The 25,706-nt window shown below is 37.8% G+C and overlaps 1 protein-coding gene across 2 annotated transcripts in view; it reads left to right on the forward strand.

Annotated features, from left to right (window-relative positions):
* LOC107559293 (tetraspanin-9-like) overlaps positions 1–25,706 on the forward strand; it is an 88,872-nt gene that overhangs the window by 59,594 nt on the left and 3,572 nt on the right. For both annotated transcript variants that reach the window (XM_016243062.1, XM_016243071.1), the window contains 5 exons: positions 9,398–9,589; positions 11,493–11,567; positions 23,496–23,597; positions 23,701–23,832; positions 25,170–25,253. In XM_016243062.1, the coding sequence (XP_016098548.1) occupies positions 9,398–9,589; positions 11,493–11,567; positions 23,496–23,597; positions 23,701–23,832; positions 25,170–25,253 (585 nt within the window). The remainder of the gene's footprint in view (positions 1–9,397; positions 9,590–11,492; positions 11,568–23,495; positions 23,598–23,700; positions 23,833–25,169; positions 25,254–25,706) is intronic.

Here is a 25,706-nt window from a genome sequence, read left to right on the forward strand (position 1 = left end):
CTTTCATTCCAACATAAGAAAACATTTCTGGAATCTGCATCTGAAATAGCATTTAGAAGTATTTACACAGTTTATGTATCTCAGAGGAGACGTGGATGCATTTAAACTGCAGTTTCAGATGCATAAATAATGTTTTGTTTTTAACATAAAACGTTGAATACTGATATTTGAAATTATTTCAAACAAGTCAAAATGTGAAATTAAAACTGCCAGTAGGTGGCAGCAAGTGACTGTTAATGAGTGAGTAATTGAGATTCAACCGATTCATTCAAACGACTCATTCATTCAGAAACAAAGAATTTGACTGTTAATGAGTGAATCACTGCATCATTTATTCAACCGATTCATTCAAAAAGCTGATTCAATAAGTAAACACCGTCCATTGCTCAGAGACGCAAAACAGTGCTGTGATCTTTGTTTGGAACTATTTTCTTTAGCAAAATTGAGCAAAAACAAGCATTATTATGTCTAAAATGTAAGTCACTTATTGCTTTACTGAACTTGTATAAAATTATTATTAAATGTTCATGCTGATATCTGCAGAAAAACGGTACTCTTTGTGTGATATAGATTAAGTTAACTATATTAAATTATATAAATATAAAAAGCATACAGAAGCATTTTTGCCCTCTACAATTTAGAATGCCTGGAATTTTGAGTTTTAATAGACTAATAAATCAATGTGCGTGCGCTCTGTGTGATTTGGTGATATAGCCTACTTGATAATGTCCGATCGCACATCATTACAACAACACTTACCATATTATGATGCTGTATCGCACACCCCAGACTCGACTTGAGTGGAAAATGAATCATCCGCGGTTGTGCGCGCCGCGCACTTGTTTGCACATGAGCATGAGTCTAACTTGCAAACGCCAGACCACTGATTCATCAAACCTGCCTTCCTGCAGTCCGTGTTCTTCTGACTTCTGACTATTTTGTAGTAAGTAACGAATATGCTTTGGGGAAATGTATCGGAGTAAAAGTAAAAGTTGGCTGAAATATAAAAACTCAAGTAAAGTACAGATACTCCCAAAAAATACTTAAGTACTGTAACAAACTATTATTACTTTGTTACATTACACCACTGCTTTTTATCACCCTTGTATGAAGAAGGTTATAAATGCTGCACACTGGAGAAAATAAGCACATTTCTTTAAGCAATAGACTGCTTACCTCTAAGTCTACAGACTCTCTTGGTTTCTCTAATCTTAAGTGGTAAACCATACATGGCCTCTTTCTGACCACCAGCTATTCCAGGTTCACTACAAGTTAAGCTTTATCAAGAGCTGCTGTGACTAATATAAGCTGACTTGTCCTGTGGTGTGATATGCTCCTATTTTAAACTACGTTTTGCTAATTATTTTATAATTATTATACTTGACCTCATATCACATGAAAAATTATCATGCCACAGGCCATTTGATCAACCAGTGAAATGGGGGGAAAAAATAAGTGTAAAAAAAAAAGCGAAAAATATTATAAATCCACACATTTTAAATGAATTTTGTTGTTGATTAATATACAGTGGTGTGAAAAAGTTTTTGCCCCCTTCCTGTTTTTTTTGTTTTTTTTGTCACACTTGAATGATTCAGATCATCAAACAAATTGTAATATTACACAAAGATAACCCGAGTAAATACACAATGCAATTTTGAAATAATGATTTCATTTATTAAGGGAAAAAAGCTGTCCAAACCTGCCTGGCGCTACTTGAAAAAGTAATTGCCCCCTAAATCTAATAATTGGTTGCGCCACCCTTTGCAGCAACAACTGCAATCAAGCGTTTGCGATAACTGGCAATGAGACTTTCACATCGCTGTGGAGGAATTTTGGCCCACTCTTCTTTGCAGAATTGTTTTAGTTCAGCCACATTGGAGGGTTTTCGAGCATGAATGGTCTGTTTAAGGTCATGCCACAGCATCTCAATTGGATTTAAGTCCAGACTTTGATTTGGCCACTCCAAAACCTTAATTTAGTTTTTCTTGAGCCATTCAGAGGTGGACTTGCTGGTCTGTTTTGGATCATTGTCTTGCTGCATAACCCAAGTGCGCTTGAGCTTGAGGTCACAAACTGACGGCCGGACATTCTCCTCCAGGATTTTCTGATAGAGTGCAGAATTCATGGATCCATCAATTATGGCAACTTGCAGGCCTGCAGTTCTTTAGATGTTGTTCTGGGTTCTTTTATGACCTTGATGAGTCGTTGTTGCACTCTTGGAGTAATTTTGGTAGGCAGGCCACTCCTGGGAAGGTTCACCACTGTTCCAAGTTTTCTCAGTTTGTGAGAAAGTCTTAGAAATGGCTTTATAACCCTTTCCAGACTGATATATGTCAAATATTTAGTTTCTCATCTGTTCTTGAATTTCTTTAGATCGTGGCTGATGTGTTGCTCTTTAAGCATGCTTCACGTTGTCAGACAGGTTCTATTTAAGTGATTTCTTGATTCAACAGGTCTGGCAGTAATCAGGCCTGTGTGTGGCTAGTGAAATTTAACTCCACTTTCTAAAATAATGTGGATAATCACAGTTCTTTCACGATTTAACAGTAGGTTTGGACAGCTTTTTTCCCTTAATAAATGAAATCATCATTTAAAAACGGCATTTTGTATTTACTTGTATTATCTTTGTGTAATATAAAAATGTGTTTGATGATCTGAATCTTTTCACAATAAATATTGTCATAGATCATTTAAAAACAGCAAAAAAAAAGTTTTGGAAATGAAGGAAAAAAGTAAAATTTTATAAACTCAGAAATGTTACTTTTTTGTTTTATATACATACATACATACATACATACATACATACACACATATATATATATATATATATATATATATATACATATACATATAATAATTATATATTTTTTTATTATTTATTTGTTCATTTATTTATTTGTTTGTAAGAAAGAATTTGACTACCACATATTATATTTGAAAATATTTCACACCACAAGACATTTAAAATCAATTTATGTTTTGAAGTGAAGGGGGAAAAGTGAAAAATGCTATAAATTCACCGAAATTCTAACTTAAATGTGTTGATTTAAACAAATTAGTATCATATCATTATTCAATTATGTAATAATATACCTACCACAGATTATTTTCACAACAGCATGTCACAGCAGCTGTTGATAAAGCTCAACTTGTTTTAAACCTGGAACATTCCTTTAATGTCCTTCAAAAACGCACATGCACGCTGTTTTAAGTTACTCCAGGGCTTGTGTGTCCTAATAAATCGTAAAGACGTGTGGGGCAGGGTGATATAACCTCTCATTAAGGCTGCTTTGCTGGACACACGCACTTTGACCCTCTTCTGAGGCAGAGCATGAAAAGGTTAATCGCTTTCTCAGCGGACCCGTACACACATAGACGATCACTGGCCTCAATAAGGTTGAAGTTGTATGACTGCTTGTCAGTGAGCAGGTTTCTGATGCAGTTGATATAGTGGTCAGAGTGATGGATAAGTTTCTCGCTCAGCTCCTGGAGAACCTGTTCCATAGTTTAAATTACACTGACCTTGAACTGAAACCACATGTCTTTTTGCAAACCCCTTTCATCCAATTTCAATTTTATGATTGTTTTTTTCAGGACCATCAGACCTCACTTCTTTAAAATGACACACTTGGTGTCCTGGGAGAAATCGGAGGTGAGAGGCAGTGTGTTTACCAGTCCAGTGTTTATTCCTCAGAGGCTCTGCTTAAGACGCACCAAGTTGGGTGCAGCGTTGTGAGACAGGCTTCGCATGATAAATGTTCTTTCTGAGACACTTTGTTTACTGAGGAGTCTGCAAACTGCCATGTCGCCTTTCAACTCCTGCAGCAGCTTAGTGTTACAGTTGTGCTGCTGTAAATATAGCACAGTGCTTTTCAAAACAAACACTCACCCTATAGAGCGTCAAATATGAACATCCCCTCCAACCCTGAAGAACATTCATAGACTTAGGCACATTTTGCATGTTGCTTCTAATCCAGTGAAGCGTATCTGTTGAAAATTTTGCTTTGAGAGTGAGATGCCAGGCTTCTCCCACACATATTCAGTGGTGTTTAAGATGCAGTGGAATACCAGCACAAGAGCAGTGCTGAAGCGACGTCTAAGCATCCAGCTCTAGCTAGAATTGTGACTGACACCTCCATCTCCAGCAGAGCAATGCAAGCATCACTCATTCTTATGGAAATTATATGATTCAGTTTCCTTATACTATATACCACATGCTATCTATGTTAATAATATTTTGGAACTTTTTTTTTTTTGATAGATAGATAGATTCTACTTTCACCTGGAATCATGTTATCATGAATACTGCTCTGATACAGTAGCCCAAGAGTCTGTGTTTGAAATATTTCTTCCAACAGTTCTTGTAACTGAGGTGAAATGCATGGTTGTAGACATTCTCTCTCTGTTTTCTTGCCCCTTAAACTCTCTGTGCTCCCAGACACATCAGCAGTGACTTTAATTGCACTTCAGTTCAACGTAAAGATTTGACAACATATGCGCCTATGTCATTGATTTACTTAATCTTTTTTTTTTTTAAAGAGGGCTTAAAAATACTACAAACAGAACAGTGTAGAAAGGATTCTTGGAGTGCTGAGCTCCGTTGGGTGTTAAATGATTAAATCTGTCCAGTGAGCTGGTCCAAAACAAGTGAGAACTGAAGCAAGAGGGCAGAATCTCCCTGTCTCTCTTTCTCTCATCCCTTTTTTTTCATCTTAGACTCATCACAGAAGAACAAAGCCTCCATGTATGTCCCCCGCCGAGGCACACACTGCTAATGCACCATTATGAGGCACTCGTCTCACCCCACTCACGTCCTTTTCCTGGGCTTTCAGGACTTCGCTGTAGCTCTGAGGACACTTTTCTTCCCGTCTTTCCCTGCACATTGCACCCCGACCCTTGTCTCTTTTTTTTCTTCTGCTAATGTGTTCTCTCACGTTTTGCCCCCCTGCCTCTCACCTCTGCTTCTTCCTGAAGTTTTTGATGTGACCGTACAGGCTGCCGTTTCAATCACAGGAGAGGTTTTACAAATAAGTTAAATGAGTTAAAATTGCACACAGCCTGAAGGTAAGCAGCATGGTCGATGTTTCCAGGCGTGCTCTGACTTTATAAGTGTTCGAGGATGTTTTAAGCAGTGCTGAGGCAGTGCGACCATGCTAATGTTAACGACCTTCAGTCACTGTTACACATATAAATGCTGCATGATGGATGGACACGAAATGGCTTAGTGATTTGAGAAACGGTGTTGTTAAATGTAAATTAGTCTGTTAGCTTAACCCTCAGTTGTGCATTCCCATACAGAAATATAGTGCTCCGGCAAACTTCCAGTGATAAATTTGTTCATTTTTCAAATGCAAATGAGCTTTGTCGTATATTGTTGCAACATAATATAACAAGTAAAACAGAATATTCAATGAGGGGGGAAATGTAGGACAGTGTTTTATCCATTTGGAAATTACTGGATTGTGAAAAGTGGTCTCTTTATTATATTTCTATTTTTATGTTCATATAAATATATTTAAAAAATTAGATTTTACCCTATATTTAATTACCTGTAGTAAATTTTGTTGCAAAGTGACGCTGAGCTTTAAAAGATGATACATAAATTAAATAGTCACATTTTATTAGTTTTATTTCATTTCTAGCAGAACAAATAATATATGTATATATTGCATTTATATTTTAATGTCTTAAAATGATCAAAAGTCACAGTAAAGACATTCACATTATTACAAAAAATATTTAAAATAAATCAAATAAAAGAATAATGTGACTGAAGATGAGTAATAGCTGCTGAAATTTCAATATAAGTATAGTAAAATAGAAAAATTATTTTCAGTTGTAATAATATTTCATAATATTAGAGGTATGATCTTTACATGGACATTTTTTATTTATTTGTGATTCATATCTTGCAATTCAATAAGAAGTGGGTCTTGTAAATAAGCGTAATCTGAGCAAAAGTGACGGGAACTGCAACAGACAATGCAGAGTCGCTCTCTTGTTTTGCTGCGGTTTCAATTGTGACCGTTAGCAAAGAGCTTGATTGACAGGCGATCTGACCAATCAGAACGCAGATATTATGTGCTGCCGCTGCTATCCGCCATCTTGCCCGACAGCTATGGCCGGTCTCCATAGAAATCCATGTTAAAATGGGGTAAAAAAAGATAGACTGAATTTAAACTTTTTCAATATAACTAAAATTTCGGAACTTCGCCCTGATCGGGAGCTGTATATGCACATGTGCGCTCATCTGTTTTCAGTGCCGCTAACCTCTAGTCACTTCATTTTCCCACTCATCAAACCATGACAGGTCCTTTACTGCAAAAAGACGGTCACTTGCCCGACAGCTATGGCCGGTCTCCATAGAAATCCATGTTAAAATGGGGTAAAAAAAGATAGACTGAATTTAAACTTTTTCAATATAACTAAAATTTCGGAACTTCGCCCTGATCGGGAGCTGTATATGCACATGTGCGCTCATCTGTTTTCAGTGCCGCTAACCTCTAGTCACTTCATTTTCCCACTCATCAAACCATGACAGGTCCTTTACTGCAAAAAGACGGTCACTGCGACACTGTAAAGTGATGAAACTATGGCGCCATGTGCTTTTTTTAAACCATTTTCATAGGTTTCACGTTATATTGTTTGCTCGGAAAATATGCAAATACGCATTCCAAATAGCTGCAGCTGTATCCCTTCTAGCCTTAACCACAAATCAGACAGGAGAGTATATTAACTTCGGTGGATTTAAACTTGAAAAATGGTGTGTTCCGCGGTTGAAATAAAATACTTTCTGATGTTTATTCATGTTAATTTCGTGCTTTACGTAAATATGAAAAGACAATCGGTTCACGTGTTTGAACTGAAGCAATACAGTGATCTGTCACGACACGTTAAAGAGCCACAAAATTGTATTTATTGTTTGAATTTCTTTAAAAATGACAAAATTTGAAAGCTGAGAGTCCTGAGATCTTGTTTCATATCAGAAGTAACCTGCTCTGTCGGCACGTTGTCAGTTTCCTCTTTGCTCTGCAATGTATTTTTCACTGCATGAGAACATGAAGTGTAGTATGAGAGCGGCATTGTTTGTCGGGGATTGCAACAGTAACTAAGGAGGTCGGGTCTTTGCGAACGGTCAATTGACGTTTCTTTTTTCATTATGATATAATGATGCATCACAACATATTAAATTGAATCATAACATATCATTATGGGTATAGATATCCCTGACATCCTTGTTTTCATTTGCGTCAAATTAAACAAGTAATCTACTCTGACTAAGGTTCATAGAGGCTGCTTCCTCTCAGGTTACTTGACAACTCGCTGCTTGATAAATCGAGTTCTCCATGTTACATTAGTGCAGAGCCATTTCTCACCTCCCAGGGCATTAAAAACGGCCCTCACCCTCAGGCTAAAGTGCTCCCTCACCAAACTGAGCTTCAGCGCCCACTTTTAACCTGCCAAGTGTGTGAGATACACACAGCCTCCGTGTCTCTCACAGCGTTCTTTATCTCTCCCGTGGTGGGAAAGGTACTCCGCAGAAGAGCGTGCTGATAATTTCAACCACCATGACTGAAGGAATTTGTTTCACTGAGTTTCTGTCCTCAAGTTTGCTGCTTCAATCTCAAAGGCATTGTCAGGCGGTTCAGTTAACCGCCTCGTTTATGCTTGAAAGCGAATGAGAGCACATGTAAAAGCGATTAATAATTTACAACATCAGAAAAATCGAGGATGCAACTGTCGAGTTTGCTTTTATCGCCTCCGCACCATTGGTCGGTTGTCGAACATGCTTGCACTTTAGCGACAACAGCATTCACATGGGGAAGGCACTCATGATGCTTTTTGATTTGCCGTGTGGCGCCCGTCAATTTATCAGTGCCGGGTGTGATTCCGTATTCACGAGGAGATTGCTTTGGATATTCCAATAACAGCGAAGGAAATGTCAGCCGCTTCTTCCTTGTCTTCTCTGCAGGCATCACTTTGTACCCTTATCGCAGATTGATGGGCAAACAGCCTCTCCTCTCAGTGTTGTCAATCAGAAGAAACATTACAGATTCGTCACCGCAGTCACGCAGCTGGACTCCGTGTCTGCACACAAATGTCAGTAGTCAGTCTTCTGTGTTTTATCAAAGTCATAGTGTGGCCCTCAAGGGACCAAGATGGCAGGGTGTCTGTGTCCCCTAGAGGAACCTCTTGGCATGGCAAAATTGTTGCCATATCAAAATATGCTGTACTATAGGGCCCTATGAAATCAGTTTTATTTTTCCTAAATTTTGTTTTTCTGGAGTCCATTTTAATGGTTAAATTAAAGTTTATTAATCAAAAGCATGTCTAATTAATTAAAATCATGAAACTCATACAATTTAACATCAGTTTATTAAAAGTCTTACAAAAACAACATGTTTAGGGCCCTATGAAATGTTTTATTTTTTTCTAACCTTCTGTTTTATTTTGATCAAATTCTGTTTTAGCATGTCTAATTATTTGAATGCATAAAAACAATTAAATTTATTACAATTAATTTTTACAATACCCCCCCCCCCAATTCTGTGTTGTGTATTTAAAACATTAGTTTCATTTTCTTTTAATTAATGAAAATTAAACTAACTTTATTTTTTGGTAAACAAAAGGGGATTTACTATTAAAATTAAAACATGGAAGAAATATTGTGTGATTCCTTAAAAAATAACGTTTTAATAATTATAGCAGTAATAGTAGTATTCTACTGAACTATAGTAATATATTTCTGGCACAATGTCTTCAAGTTAAAACCAAGCTTTTATTTTGACGGGTTGCCATAAAGAACTTTACATTTCTGTGTGTATATGAAATGACGCTAGTTTTTCTCAAATGAAACCATAAATTGTGCAATTCTGGAGATCTTGTTCATGTGTTTATTTCCTCATTTCACTTCAGTACGTGTGTAGTAAAAGAAACCGCGCATCTGTGCCATTCATTCACACACAGACACGCATATTTTTGTTGCTTAATATTCACTGACACTAGTCCATTTTGCGTTTTGATTTAAGTGTAATAACCTACTGTTGATTAATTAATCTAAACTTTGACAAATTCCGTGACATTCCGTGTTATACATTAAATTCTGTTTTTATGACTGGATTGCACAATTCTGTCATAGGGCCCTACTATTCTGCTGATTCTCTTGAACTTTTTCCAGTGGGCCTCTGCAGACTTTGAGGCAGAGGCAAACTTTGAGAGAGTTTGAGGCAGAAGCACGTCATGCTTTTTTGTTTATGTCTACATGCGATGGAAAGCTATATTTCAGTCAGTATTTGTGTTGCATAATGAATGTTGTTTTTCCCGAACAACAGCTTTCGCTCTGAATCGATGTTCCAGAATGCATCAGTATCTCATAATCTGTTGCTTCTCTCTGCAGTTGTGTGGCTGTGGGCTGCTGGGAGTTGGAATCTGGTTGTCTGTGTCTCAAGGCAGCTTCGCCACCTTCTCCCCCTCCTTCCCTTCTCTCTCCGCTGCCAACATGGTCATCGCCATAGGCGCCATCGTCATGGTGACGGGCTTCCTCGGCTGCCTGGGCGCCATCAAGGAAAACAAGTGCCTGCTTCTGAGCGTAAGTTATACCACACCTACACACTTTACACTCCTGAGTTGTAAAAACACAGTAACGGTCTGCTGTGAGAAGAAAATGTTTGCACTTACCTTTTAACCTTGTGATGTCTGTTTTTTTATGTTTTTGTGAGTAATTTTCATATGTCATATTATATATACATATTATATAAAGTGTGTAATGCATTAAAAATGGATGTAAGCACATTAAATATCTCTAAATTTAATTATACTATTTAAAGGTGAATCTATGTACATGTATTTATTACTTCATGTATTTATAAAAAAAAAGATATGAGAAATTAAATATGAAAAATATATGGTACTATTTACACAACTCTCTGGAATACTTGATTCTGATTGGTCAATCGCAGCACTGAACACATTATGCACCTGCTTTTTTATTAAATGTATAATCGACTGTTTTCCCAGTCAATGTGCTAGTTTCATGGCTCTGTGTTGGTCTGCAGTCTCTTTCTTCTCACATAAAACAATAATTTCAACCAAATTAACTTTTAATGTCATTTCATTTATTTATTTAGTGAGTAGCTGTGTAAAAAGTGGGATAATGTACAGCTGGCCAGTCATTATCCCAAAATAAGCGCTTTCAGGATGTGAAGTGGCCTTATGAATACCTTTTTTAATGCATTTTACATTCGGGCTTAAAGTAAACTGTTACCAGAGATGTTTGCTAATTATCTGCATTGCAAATTGTGTCTCTTCGTTGCACTCAGGGGTTTTGGTTTGGAACTAGAGTTAAACCACATGCCTCTGTAATTCCCTCCCTTTGACTGCCAGTCTCTCTTTGATTTTACACTCATTTTCACTTTCTCATTCATTCGGCTAATAGTGTTAAACACAGTCTAATTGAAAAAGGTCATTTATAGACGTGAATAATGCATCTGACACGACATATTGTTTTGTTCTGGTAAACGAGTATTAAATAGTGCACTATCTGCTTGTGGACTTGGTATGTGATTCCAAACAAGCATATTTTAGTTTATTTACTGTAATTCACAAAAAAAAAAAAAAAAAAAAAAAAGTTAAACGTGTTAAAAAAAAACATGTTAGATTCAATTCAAGTGAAGGAAGAGATGTTTGGAGAATTCACAAATCCAATCAAACCCAGAATCATCATCACCATCCCTCCTTATTAATTTTTAATGTCAATCTCCAGTTCCTACGGTTCCCTTAATGCCTATTAGATAGGAGCTGTGTAAATTCGAATGGCCTGAACTTTAGATTTCGCTATCTGTGCTGTATAGAAGCCGAGTGTCCGAGACATCAGAGAAGGGTTTTCACGTCACTGGGTTTGAGATCTAAGCAGCCAGCCCTATGTTTCTGGATGTGGTGTAGCGCTCTCTTCCCCCAGAGGTCTAGGAAGGAAGAACCTTCAAAGCTTTTGCAGTCTTCACATCCATTCCTTCAACTTTGCTCTATTTACGTACCCCATATGGTCCAGACCAGCGAGTAGAGTCAAGGCAGACCAGACATGTACACATATTGTCATTCAGCGGTTGGCGCACATAGTCAACACAATCGCCTTCCTCTAATGGCGGAAGGGAACTTATTTTGCGGACCTGTCAATGTCGAGGTTCAATAAACAAGTGTCTTAAAGGCTTTCAGATGGCTCGAATCTGCTTTTCAGATGGACTTTGACAGAAACGGTCATCAGGAGATGACTGGAAAATGCACTGAGCACTCAGCAAAATAATGTTTACTGGCTGACAGGCGCATGCTGTGTGGAAGGCTGTGTAAATATTTAGCTGAAGAAGTGAAATAGAATGAGAGGGAGAAAGTGAGTGTAGAAAGCTGAGATGATTCATTCAGACAGGTCTTTCCCTGTGTCTTTCTCACTCTCAATCGTATCACTCACTTCCTTTTTTTTGTATATTTTCTTCTTGCAGTTCTTCATTGTCTTGCTGATTATTCTGCTGGCTGAGCTGATTTTGCTCATTCTTTTCTTCGTCTACTCTGATAAGGTAAGCCTGTTCACCAGTTTTATACTGTGCAAATGATTTTACTGTATTTCCATACAAATCCCACTATCTAATCTCTAATTAATGGCAGATTGTTCGGCTTTGATTTTGCCTGGCAGATGGGAAAATCCCATCAAATCGCACCTTATCCTAACCAGGCATGACGTAAATCAACAAACGATTGAAATCTGTTAGCAAATAAGTTGCAGAAGATTTTGGATTGTGCTGTATAGCCACGCCCACATGAAATCTCATTAGTCCAGAATCCTCATAGCTGTGTATTTAAACATCAATTATTGATTCGGTAATGTATTTCCATTGTAGTTTATTTCCGTGTATTCTTACATAACAAAAAAGATCCACCTTGAGCAAACATATAAATTTTTTATGCACATTTAGTTGTTTCTGTCAACCATTTTTTGTAATATCCCCTTAAAATTGACATAAAACTATTTCGATGGAAATGCTCATCCCATTTCCCAAGCTTAATCAGGTCATCGAGTTCTTTAAAGAACAGCCGCCTCTCTTGTCTTGAGCAGCGCAGGTTAAGAGTTCATCACCAAAGGTCAGAGGTCACCCCACACAACAAGGCCTAATTCCGGCCAGTTGTCACCAAGTAATTGGCACTGAGCTCTTTCTCGGTCAATCCTTCCACCTGCCTCAACGTTCAGGCTCTTTCTCATGGCCTTCGGGGCAGCGCGCACACACACAACTGGAAGCGATACTGTGCCAACTGGAATGTCTAAAACAGGGCAGTCTGACCTTTGGACACCATGCAGATCCTGGTGGATTACTACCCACCCTGAGCATGCAGAGGTCCTGCTTCCTCTTTGATGAAGTCATGAGTGTCACCAAACAGATGCTTCAGAGTGTGCACTGCACAGTCTCCTTTTCAAGGGCAAATGTACGGCTGGATGCTAGGAGGTGTTAAATCCCGTCAAGGATTTCTGGGTGGTTCATTATTCACTCCGTTTGCCACGCTCTCTGTGGAAGCTAAAGTAATTCACTTACCCACAATCCATTTAGAGATTAGGATCTGCCTATCTCCAAGGTACGAGAACTGCCTTGTTGTCTTATCGGAGCGTGTAACTCACACTCAAGCGTGGACTGCAAACTGAGGCTGCATTTTGGTGGCCACATTTTTTCAAGCGTAAGACTCGCTTGCTTTTGACTGTATAAGTTTGTTTCTGCAGACACAAACTTTTTTCCATTGTGTGCTATATTGTGTTTAGACTCAAGGTTGTATCTTTATATAATGAAAGTTAGGCTGAAAGCTGTGTACCTATCGTGTATTAGTCTTTAAAGACCACTCTGAGACCCCCAGCCATGTATTGATGTTGTTCGTACTACCGATATAAGATACCTATGTGACCTTTAACACAACGTGATGAGGGAGATACTTCAGAGAGAAGTGAGGGAAGATGAGATATAGAGATTTGTATCAACCACACAAGGCTGTGAGCTAGTCTCTTTCATTTCTCTACCGCATGAACTGGGCGGCAGGGGTACAGCCATCACTCAAAACCTGCCGCTCCGTCCGCACAGAATGGCGTGCGCCATCAGAGGAATGTTTAATTGACTCCATTATTTGATCTCCAAATCAGAAGGCATTCATTATCACATCTGAGGAAAAAAAGTCACACTGGCAGTGTATGAAAGCACACATTTTCTGTACAAACAACAAAGTTAAAGCCAAGCATTTTGCTCAGATAGTAATGGGCAGGATATTATAGAGCCAGAAAAATTTTGAATTAGAATTTTGTAAAATTTTTGATGTGAAATTTAATAATTAAAAATTTTTGAATGCTGAATTTTGAATTTACTATGTCTGACATCTTGAGGCTGTAATTTTATAAGTGAGGATGCATTAAATTGACCACAAATGACAGCAAGACTTTTACATTCTTACAAGAAATTTTATTTTAAATAAATATTCATCAAAAAATCCTGAAAAAAGTAACACTGTTTCCACTCAAATTTTAATCAGCACAAGCATTTTAAACTGTGATGATGATAAGAAATGTTTCTTGAGCACAAAATCAGCATATTAGAATGATTTCTGGGTCATGTGACACTGAAGATTGGAGTAATACTTGCATGTATAAATTAATACTTTTCTATTTAATATCAATATGCCTCAAAAAAACGAATTTGTTAAATGTCAAATGTACAAAATTCAAATCTATTTGTCATTGTTATAGTTTCATAATGTGAGATCTGTAGTTTCAGTTTGAATGTTTTGTGCCTTCCTCGATCTTTAACTCAGCAAGATGCTTCCCTCCTGCAGATAAGTTGGCGAAACAGAGGTATAGTGGGTCTCCACCTCACTGAGCGTACGTGAACGCTGTGGATTAAAGCACACACGTGGGGCCTGCAGTGACCCACCATCTGACTGCAGCAGGTGGCGAAGGCTAGGCACCAGATTAGAGCATCCGTCTTTACGCTCATGACCTCATTCCTGCGCGTGTGCCGCAGGACGGCGGCCAAATGAAGCCATATTAGCTGGTTTGAAAAGGGGGAAGCACAGTAGCGTGATTTTTCGGATAGCCTTACAGAGACAGATGAAGAGCATTACAGCGCACTTTCACCTCCTCAGCTGTGGCTACGGTTTAATCCGTAGATGACTCACAGTTTTTAGCCTCTAATGTGCCATTACATGGGCAAAAGTGACACAATTAGGGATGCTCTGAAAATGAGTAGCGACCCACGTGTGCAGGGAATGGATTGAGAGTGTCTTTGATACGAGGTAAAACTCCAAGTCCATTTTAAAGGTCCCCAAACTCATATCATAATTTAGTTGAACAAAACACTGGTCTTCATTGTATTTCCTGTTATTTTCAATTTACTAGGTGATTCTGGGAGAGTAAGTCTTGTGATCTCATGTGGCAGCATTATCGCGGTTGCTTGTTTGCTTGCTGATTTTAGCTCAGAATTAAACCAATTTACTCGCACTAAACAAATCAACAACGAATGTGCCAGTGTTAAAATGATTTACGTCAGGCTTGACTATATAAACAGTCATTTTACACTTCATGAGTTTAAAGCAGCAAAAGTGTCTTGTAAACCACCTGAACAGGTGAGGCGGTCAGCCAGGGTTTTGAGGAGTTCGGGCCAGGTTTCAAAGAAACTGACGGCGTGACAGTAGGACCCACGCTGTGTGTATCTTGCCAGCTCACAGCATGGCCAGACTTTCCCTTGCTGATCAAGAGTCTGGCCCATCATCTGGGCTGGAAATTACCATCCCATGACAGGCACTTATGTCGGGCAGCTCTTACGTGCGCTAATGGAACATTATTTCCAATGTGGAAATGGTTGTTAAAGAGATAGTTCATCCTAAAATGAAAATTCAGCCACTAGCTGTGTTTCCATTACCCTTCAAATTTCGCAAATTGAAATCGCGAATTGAAAATTCGCCCAATGGAAACGCATCAATTTTGTAAAAACTAATATATCGCAAAAATGTTTTTACGCTTGCATGAGATGGTTTTTCAGGCAATTCGAAAAAGGAATATTTTGCAAAACTGCAATGTGAACTTTTTTGCATTTACAAGTCATTCTTTAATGTTTTATGACCTCCAAGAAACACCTCATACATGGCTGCTCTCAAGCATAAAGGGTTTTCCTTGCCATTATTGCTTGGATAACCCCTTATTTACACTGCACATGTCTGCGGCACATTACGTCTCCAGTGTGGCCACCGGAGCTGATCGCTGCCACTCTAGTCAATGCTTGCGTTTATACCAGCCGTGCTGCTTTCAGAAGCGGCTCTCTGCACTCCTTCTCATACATGCCTACATCTCCTTCAATTAAAAATAATGGCTAGTGTGAGGGCTGCGATACAAGTAAACCTACCAACATCTGTCTTCATGACTTATCGCGAGAGGAAAAAATTAAATTTTAGTCGCATAACATGGGTGAATGGAAACGTCATCTTTTTGCAATCGTTTGCAAAACATTTATAAAATATCTCAAAAGATTTGCGTGAATCTGTAATGGAAACGCACATACTAACTCAGCCTCATGTTGTTACAAACCCATGTTTTCATGTAAAATTCATATAAATGAGCGTGCAAAAGCATATGAAAATAGCACAAGTTGTCTATATGCACACTTTGTCAAATCTTCTGAAGTCAATTTAAGCTATTAGCTGATAATATTCCCACCATATGGCTGTTAACTGTTACTACAAGAAAACTTGAGTTTGATTAAAAAACAAATCAGTCAGATCTGTTTTGTGTACTGGATTGACTGATTCATTGAAATGATCCAACTCACTATTCTCATGAACTTATGAATTCCTATTAGGAAGGCTAAGCAATGAAAAACAGCTTAATTTTGGTTTGTTCATCACATCAAGATTTTGTATAACTTCAGAAGACTTGCAATATATTGTCATAGGGGACCAGTTTTTTTTTTTTTTTTGACATTTTGAAGCTTGACAGCCCTTGTACACTTTTAAATAGAATTGAAAATGAGAGCTAACCAATGAATAATAACTTAATTGTGGTCTGTTCTGTGAAGTTGAAAAGAGTGGCCAGATTTGACCTTTTGAGTTTCATTGAAAAACCATGTAGTTGAGAAACGACTTGAGCAAATAAACAAAACCTTTTCCTTTTTAAATTGAATTATCCCTTTTAAGTTAGGATTTAAGGGTGTGTGTTTTTTGTTGGCATAGTGGAGGTGATGGACGAATCTTCTGTCTGACCTCATCTTCCTCTACTCTCTTTAGTAAACAGCAGGCTTTCCTCAACACACACATTGTGCTGACACATCTCCACAAACCCAAGCCTCCAGGGCAGCAATATGACAAACCTGTCCACACTCTGGAGACTCAAACACACACAAGACTTGAAGAAAAGCACAGTTTCCTCTCTACATCACCATTCACTCTCGTTTCCGCTCCCAGTTCACCCCAAGAATTGTTGGTATAGATAATGATGTCATCTATTAGCTACATCTAACATCTGATCCTAAGGTCAAACTTTCCAAATTCCCAAACAAACACTAACATCTTTACATTCACATGTTGCCTGAGAACATAGGAAACTAACGAGAGAAATGATTACAAATCAAACACCAAGAGCCACTAGGTCATTCACGATCCAGATGCTTGCGCTGGCTGAAATGACTTTGGACCGTGCATTCATGAGACTGGATCCAACTGGACAGACATTATTTAAACACAACCCAAGGCCAGGTATACAAACTCCTAATGAGCTATGCATTAGCAACAAGCAGCCACAGGCCATGGGAAGCATATGCTCCTTTCACTTTTTGAGAAATAGTGTAGTATGTAAAAGTGGATTTACAGGGAATGATACACTGATTGTTATACAAGAAAATACTATTTCAGTCTTTCAACTTCAGAATTTCACGTTTAATTCAGCATGTTACTTTTAACATTTGCAATTTAACTATTTCTGAGTGAAAATTGTTTCTACGCCATTTCCAGTTGTACTTTTCATTGAACTATTAATTTGGCCCCAGTTGTGTGGCAGATTATTCTATTCATATCCCAAAAAGGATACAATACTGCTAAACATTTGGGCTGCAGTTCTTCCATCTTGATTTAGATTGAAAGTCCTGTCTGGACTTCTTTAAAGTAACCTTTCATTCACACTGGCACTCTTCCCATGAACTCATTGTCTGGGAGAAGAACTAATTAACTTTCTGCATAATATGACACGTCTACCAGTATGTTTCATTAGCATAGCTCGTCCCTAAGGGCTTGCAAGATGGCGACTGTGGCAGAATATGAGCAGAGCACCACCTTACCAATACTTTTCATTTCAGTGACAGGATATTTATCACTGCAGATAGTGCTCGCCTCTGAGGATAGGACAGCATCCCATTTGTTGTCAGAAAACAGAGTTGTTTTGGAGTCCTCCACAGAGTCCGCCCTGTTTGTGGGTTTTTGGATGAGAAGAAAGATGACTAGATTATTTGAAATGACTGCTGCATTTCAACCATGACTTTCAATAACTTTTCCAGAGGTTTGTGATTACTAGGGCTGCCCTCGACTAAGGATTTTTCTGGTCGACTAGTAGTCGTTCATTTTAAGCATTAGTCGACTAATCGCACGTTTATTAATAAACTAATTAAATCATTATAATGAGCCTTTAATTGCCGACATAACCTAAGCAGCGCTCAAGCACAAGCATAAAGCTTGCCACAGCGCAACGGCAGAAGTAGCCAAATGATTATGAATGTGTCAGGGAAAAACAGTAAGGAGACTGCATTAACATTTTAATAATTTGGTAAACTAGTGCTTGCTTTGTTCTCAGTTTAAGAGATAAAGTCGGAGACACTGACTCGTCTCCGCTGTAGTGGATGTGCCTGTATATGTTTCATACGGATTACATAATCTAAGAATATTTGTTTTCTATTTGAATTGGTTCATTTGAAAGTAGACATTTCACTCTCTCTCTATATATTTGTAATGTCTGTAAGGCAAAGATATACACAGAGATACACAGCAGAGTTTTTGTTGTTATTGTGAGTGCACACAAATAAACTTAAAAAAAAAAAAAAATGTCTTTACAGATTTGAAAGATGTATTGCTCTTATCTGTATGACCAAAAATGACAGAGTAGCCTATTTTAAAAGCAAGTGAGCGCACTGGCGCCTCCATCTGTCCTGCAGTGAGTGCAACTGTTTTGTTTTGTTTTTAAATGCGACTAAGCGACTAATAAAATTTTGCCCAGTTCACCCCAAGAATTGTTGGTATAGATAATGATGTCATCTATTAGCTACATCTAACATCTGATCCTAAGGTCAAACTTTCCAAATTCCCAAACAAACACTAACATCTTTACATTCACATGTTGCCTGAGAACATAGGAAACTAACGAGAGAAATGATTACAAATCAAACACCAAGAGCCACTAGGTCATTCACGATCCAGATGCTTGCGCTGGCTGAAATGACTTTGGACCGTGCATTCATGAGACTGGATCCAACTGGACAGACATTATTTAAACACAACCCAAGGCCAGGTATACAAACTCCTAATGAGCTATGCATTAGCAACAAGCAGCCACAGGCCATGGGAAGCATATGCTCCTTTCACTTTTTGAGAAATAGTGTAGTATGTAAAAGTGGATTTACAGGGAATGATACACTGATTGTTATACAAGAAAATACTATTTCAGTCTTTCAACTTCAGAATTTCACGTTTAATTCAGCATGTTACTTTTAACATTTGCAATTTAACTATTTCTGAGTGAAAATTGTTTCTACGCCATTTCCAGTTGTACTTTTCATTGAACTATTAATTTGGCCCCAGTTGTGTGGCAGATTATTCTATTCATATCCCAAAAAGGATACAATACTGCTAAACATTTGGGCTGCAGTTCTTCCATCTTGATTTAGATTGAAAGTCCTGTCTGGACTTCTTTAAAGTAACCTTTCATTCACACTGGCACTCTTCCCATGAACTCATTGTCTGGGAGAAGAACTAATTAACTTTCTGCATAATATGACACGTCTACCAGTATGTTTCATTAGCATCCTAAGGGCCTAAGGGCTTGCAAGATGGCGACTGTGGCAGAATATGAGCAGAGCACCACCTTACCAATACTTTTCATTTGGATATTTATATATTTATCACTGCAGATAGTGCTCGCCTCTGAGGATAGGACAGCATCCCATTTGTTGTCAGAAAACAGAGTTGTTTTGGAGTCCTCCACAGAGTCCGCCCTGTTTGTGGGTTTTTGGATGAGAAGAAAGATGACTAGATTATTTGAAATGACTGCTGCATTTCAACCATGACTTTCAATAACTTTTCCAGAGGTTTGTGATTACTAGGGCTGCCCTCGACTAAGGATTTTTCTGGTCGACTAGTAGTCGTTCATTTTAAGCATTAGTCGACTAATCGCACGTTTATTAATAAACTAATTAAATCATTATAATGAGCCTTTAATTGCCGACATAACCTAAGCAGCGCTCAAGCACAAGCATAAAGCTTGCCACAGCGCAACGGCAGAAGTAGCCAAATGATTATGAATGTGTCAGGGAAAAACAGTAAGGAGACTGCATTAACATTTTAATAATTTGGTAAACTAGTGCTTGCTTTGTTCTCAGTTTAAGAGATAAAGTCGGAGACACTGACTCGTCTCCGCTGTAGTGGATGTGCCTGTATATGTTTCATACGGATTACATAATCTAAGAATATTTGTTTTCTATTTGAATTGGTTCATTTGAAAGTAGACATTTCACTCTCTCTCTATATATTTGTAATGTCTGTAAGGCAAAGATATACACAGAGATACACAGCAGAGTTTTTGTTGTTATTGTGAGTGCACACAAATAAACTTAAAAAAAAAAAAAAATGTCTTTACAGATTTGAAAGATGTATTGCTCTTATCTGTATGACCAAAAATGACAGAGTAGCCTATTTTAAAAGCAAGTGAGCGCACTGGCGCCTCCATCTGTCCTGCAGTGAGTGCAACTGTTTTGTTTTGTTTTTAAATGCGACTAAGCGACTAATAAAATTTTGGTCGACCAAGCCTCTTCTGGTCGACTAACGATTAGTCGACTATTAGGGGGCAGCCCTAGTGATTACAAGATTTTTTAAATGTGGGCATGCGTTACAGGCTATTGCTAAGATGTTTTCTCATTGCTTAACCTCATATCATTCAAAAGTGTTTTTTTTTTTGTGCTGCATTTATTTGATTAAAAATACAGTAAAAACTGTAATATTGTGAAATGTTATTACAATTTAAAATATCTGTCTATTTTAATATATTTACAATGTAATTTATTCCTGTGGTGGAAGATATCTGGATTTTCAGCAGTCTTCGGTGTCACATGATCCTTCAGAAATCATTCTACTATGCTGATCTGCTGCTTAGAAAACATTTTTATCAATGTTGAAAACCATTTAAAGGCCGCTTAATTTTTGTGGAAACAGTTTTTTTTTTTTCATAATTATTTAATGAATTGACATTTCAAAAGAACAGTATTTATATGAAATGTGTATTTTTTATAACAATTTGAATGTCTTTTTACTGTCACTTTTGATTAATATAATGCATTGTTGCTTAACAAAAGCATTAATTTCTCTACTGCGCACAAACCTTTGAAGTATTCAATTAGCATTTTAGACAAGAAAATTAATACTTGCCTAAAAAATAAAATGCAGTTTTCTAGGAATCCTACTCCGCTCATGGCATTAGGGAGGCTTAGTCGGACATGTAACATCCCTCCATTAGACATGCTATTTTGCTGTTTGAACAGGATGAACAGAATTGCGTGACTTTTTCAGCCACAAGCTGATTAAGAATTTATTGTAAGTCTGAGCTTAATTGTAATTGGACCGTGTGGGATATGGGAGTCTCGTGTGCTGGGTAATTGGGAGGCTTTTCTTTAGGTATGAAAGATCAGCCATTACCAAACAGTTCTGATCATCATGTGTTCCAAGCAGGACGTGAAAGGAGTGATGTCACCGTGTACCCTGATGGAGTTAAGAGTGTGCTTTGATGTATTCTTGTATAATGAGACTCGGAGGTCTGAAGATTTTTCTGTAAAGAAGGGATGATGGTGCTTATTCACCTTTCGTTTTATTCTCTCCATTCTGAAACGTGGCTACTCACACAGCGTACCCACCAGTACAAAAATATCTGGCACTAATGAGTGCACACTCCGGCGAGAGAGACATATGCCTTCTACCAGCTTTTTAATATCTTGTCTTGACTTAGTATTATTGCTGCCGTTCTGCATCATTGGCTGAATTTATTTCATCATGGCATGACTGGAAAGAATGTAAAAAACATTTCACATGATGGAGGTCTCCAGAGGACATTTTAGGCCAATTTCAACATATAATTGAAAGATTATCTGAATTAAAATTTCATACTGTTCATTAAATAATTTCCCTCAGCATTCAAAGAAGTTTCACAGCATGAATGTTTCAATTTGTTATATTATTAGTGCTGCTAAGGCAAGCATTACTATCACTCATACGTGTACCTCACCCTGCACTTTTACATTTATGCATCTAGAAGACACTTTTATCCAAAGTGTGCATTTAAAATCTCTCTCTCTCTCTCTCTCTATATATATATATATATATATATAGCTTTTTTATTTATCTAATTCATTTTAACCAGTATGTTCCCTGTGAGTGATTTAATTCATTATTTCTGCCTGTAAGATGAAAAATTGGCAAAAAAGATCTCATAGACATGGTCCCAAACCATATATAGGAATTTTTAGGAATCTAGAATGTGATAGAAACTTGATTTTTGGGGCTAGTAAGCAACCACCAATGTCCTGGCAACCATCCTAGCATCATGCACAGGAACCAGTCTTATTTTCTTCAGAAGTTCAGAGTCTTTCTGATGTGAGCAAAACGGTGAATGTTGTGATAATACAACAAATACAACAGCAATATGAAGCGTGACAATAAATCATAATGTTAAAGCTGCAAGTGCAGATATTATCTCTATATATCTTATTTATAGGTCTGTGTGAGAGACTATCGTTCACTGAAATTCCAGGATATGGTGTTTTGTCTTTTCTCTAGGGTGAAATGATGTTAATGTAGTGTGCGTCTGTATCAGGACCGCCGCTCTGTCAAACTCTAATCACCTTGCACTTCCGTCGCTCTGGGCCAGAGTGCACTGAACCACTAATGTGAGATCGTACACCTCATTAAAACTGCCAGCGAAATATTTATCTACCCCAGCCGAGGGGGAAATGATAGTGATTCCAGCGTGGCGTATATGAGTATGTTGTCTTCCAGCGTCAACGATGGCATGCTTTTTAACACTCTACTCACAGTCACATTCTTCAATGAAGGATGCTAATTATATTAATTAGACGTAGTAGTCGAGAAACCGATGGCAGGTATTGACTAAACAGAGATGGCTTATTAGGATAGACAAGCGGGTAAATTTCTCTTAGGACTTGCGTATTGTTTGCAATAATAACATTTATAAACAAATAATATCACTATTTGCAATAATAACATGTATACATATTATCCAAACTAATTGAATTAAAACATTTTTAAGTTTTCAAACTATACAATTAATTGAACTTTGGCAGTTGTGTGAGTGTGTTATTCTGTCAAATATATGAAACTGTGTATATACATTTCTGTATAACCAAGAAGTTATGAAATTATTGTTGACTTCATAGGCGGAGGGTGAACCAACTCCAGGGTAAGGCTAAAAGCAGCCAAATGTATTAAACATCATAAACTCGTCTTTTTAGGCAAGAACTAGACATGGGTGTCATGTAGGCTAAAAAAAAGTTTAATGGGACTTAATTTGTATTTAACGTGCTTACCATTTAATAAAAATGTTAGAAATGTATAATTATATAACGTTTCCTTTCCACGGTTATTCAAACAGCGAATAAATTATATACAGAAAGTGACATCATCACTAACATTGATCTATTGCGAGTTTGAGCGCACTCAAAAAAAACAAAACTACCGTTATAATCACTGAAGCTGTAGGTATTGTAGGTACATCTTGTTTATGATGAGAGAATTCGCAAGAGTCCAGAATTCAGTCAGCGAACGTGAGCGCGCTCAACAAAACTGATCTGTTTCAAGCATGACTCATCTGAACACCTCTGATTGGCCATTGTATTCCTAAGCTCAACAGAATTGTGTGTGATTGGATAAAATGAGCAACACTGTAAAAACGCCTAAAATGAAATACAGTGCAACATGAGCAGATCTTAATTTAATGCAGCAATCTACACTGTCTATTCATATTCACTTTGTTAGCAACAGACGTAATAGATTTAATTTATTTGTGCTGGGGCATTTTTGTCCAATTTAGTGCCATTTTTGCCCCAAGTCCCCGTGACCAGGGGAAGGCTAAGCATCAAATGTAGTTTTGGTGGCTTGGTTGAAATTTTGTTACTCTCAAGATTGTTTGATATTGTCTATTAATAAACGTATCCTTCTGTTCACAGGTCAGTGAGAATGCAAAGCAGGACCTGAAAGACGGTCTTGCTCTCTACAACACAGACAACAACATTGGGCTGAGAAATGCCTGGAATATTATCCAAGCTGAGGTACTCTTTGTGAAATTATGACTGTGTTGAGAATCATGAAAATGCGGTCACACACTAATATGTGGTTATTATTAAAATGTATCATTGTCCCCCTGTGTGACAGTGGAAGTGTTGTGGCGTAACTGGTTACACAGATTGGCATGAGGCTCTAAAAGAAAAGGTGGTGCCTGACCGCTGCTGTCAAGAGCATTATCAGGAGTGTGGCCGCAACTCCACCAACATGTTCTGGACACGGGTGAGTGGACACCTGCACTTAAACCAATGATAATGTTGCCATAATTCCCCAGACCTTTAATTGTCTTGATGTGTGCAGTGAACTATACACATACTGCATTTCAATTGCACAACTTTCAATTGAATCATCCCAATTTTAAATACACTTGAATTGCCACTTTTAAATTCATTAAAGAACATTTCTGATTCTAGACAGGATCAAAGAAAAGACAGGAGGTAATAACTTAGAGGATTTCTCTTTTCTGTCCTTGAAAAGAGTTATTGTTAATAAATGAAAGGCAGTAAAAGCCATAGATTTAAGACATCTCTGTTGGTTGGAGCTCTAAGTGCATCTGTAAAGTGCCAGTCGTGTATCTTTATGAATTCCTGCTCACCTTTGGACACCGGATGCATTTGTCTTCCCTTATGGGAGCTGATTTAACTTATGAAAACTCATTTTAATGTACTGAATGTTTAAATGAGATTGTAGAGAGGGCAATGGTCTCTTGAGGGAGTATTTTTTGTGCAATTGACAGAGCTGTACATCAGCAAATGATGTTATATGTCAGACTGTCACACTGTCTTTATCTGAAGCTTTTAGTTACCACAGAGGTACTAATGGAGTGTTTGTAGATGAGACATTTCCATTTAGTAAATTCTCAATGTTCTTTTCAAAAGCTCCTTTCATTAAAGCAGAACAAGCCATACTTGAAATTTGTGAAGCTGCCACGAGAGAACATTTCGAGTAAAATTCACGATTTCCAATGCAGAAACCTTTGTGTTTTCTTCTAGGGAAGGAAATTACACAAGGACACATTGGTAGTCAAGTTAGTCTTAAACCGTAAGCCGTTTAATTGAATTTATCTTCTCCCCCAGAAGTTAAGCAGCTAGCCAACGTCTTAAATTGCTTTAAATTTACAGAACAAGAGGAAATAGTCAAAAATTTTGACATAGAGGCTATGTGCACAGAAGAGTTTTGCCGTATTGGTAGGTATTATATTGTATTACCGCCTCAGTTTTTTTTGCTGGAAATGGATTTCCTTTTCAATGCCTTAGTGTGAAAAGCAGCCCACAACACCGCCAACTCAAAGCTGGTTTGTCTTTTTTTCCCACATAGCCACATACAGTATATCGCTGAATGTGCTTTTTTTCAGTCACTGCGCGTTGAAAATGCAGCCGCAGCAGTCGCTCGCTCGCTCAAGCATGTGCTCAAAACCAATTCCACCACTGCTGGACTTCAGCTCATTTTCCCTGGATCAGAATTAACAACTAGCAAATTAGAAAGTGAAACGTGCACAATCTGTTTGTATTAGTGCTGCAGATGATAAATCACATCTCGTGGCTCTTCCTGTCTTCCAGGGCTGCTACGAGAAGGTTGAAGAGTGGCTTGAAGATAATAAGCACCTACTCGGAACCATCGGCATGTGTATCTTGGTAGTTCAGGTAAGATGTGTGTTGGTGTGTTTTTCCATCACTCAGCATGTCAAATGCAATGGTGATAATGAGCGCGCCTGTCTCGTCTGGTTCTGCTGAAACAGTGAAGCGCATGTGTGGAGCGCCACAGTCAGCCCAGGAGAGATAAGGTGAACCGCTCATTAGGGCTTGCTGATACTCGAATATATAGAAAGTGAACCTGTCAGCCCCACATGATGTTTTGCAGTGGTTCGTTATAGCCCTAGAAAGCCCATGAATTCAATGTATTTGATTATCAGCACAGCCTGGTCTAGTGTGTACATTCTGCGTAGGCGCTTTGCATTAACGTCAGACAGATTTTTTTCCTAGAAACTAGGCAGAGACATGTTAAATATGGTCCATGCATCAACAGTAGTTTGACTTGTGTATATATATATATATATATATATATATATATATATATATATATATATATATATTTTG

This window comes from Sinocyclocheilus grahami, unplaced genomic scaffold, assembly GCF_001515645.1.
Source record: "Sinocyclocheilus grahami isolate Dianchi unplaced genomic scaffold, SAMN03320097.WGS_v1.1 scaffold22.1, whole genome shotgun sequence".
NCBI lineage: Eukaryota > Metazoa > Chordata > Actinopteri > Cypriniformes > Cyprinidae > Sinocyclocheilus > Sinocyclocheilus grahami.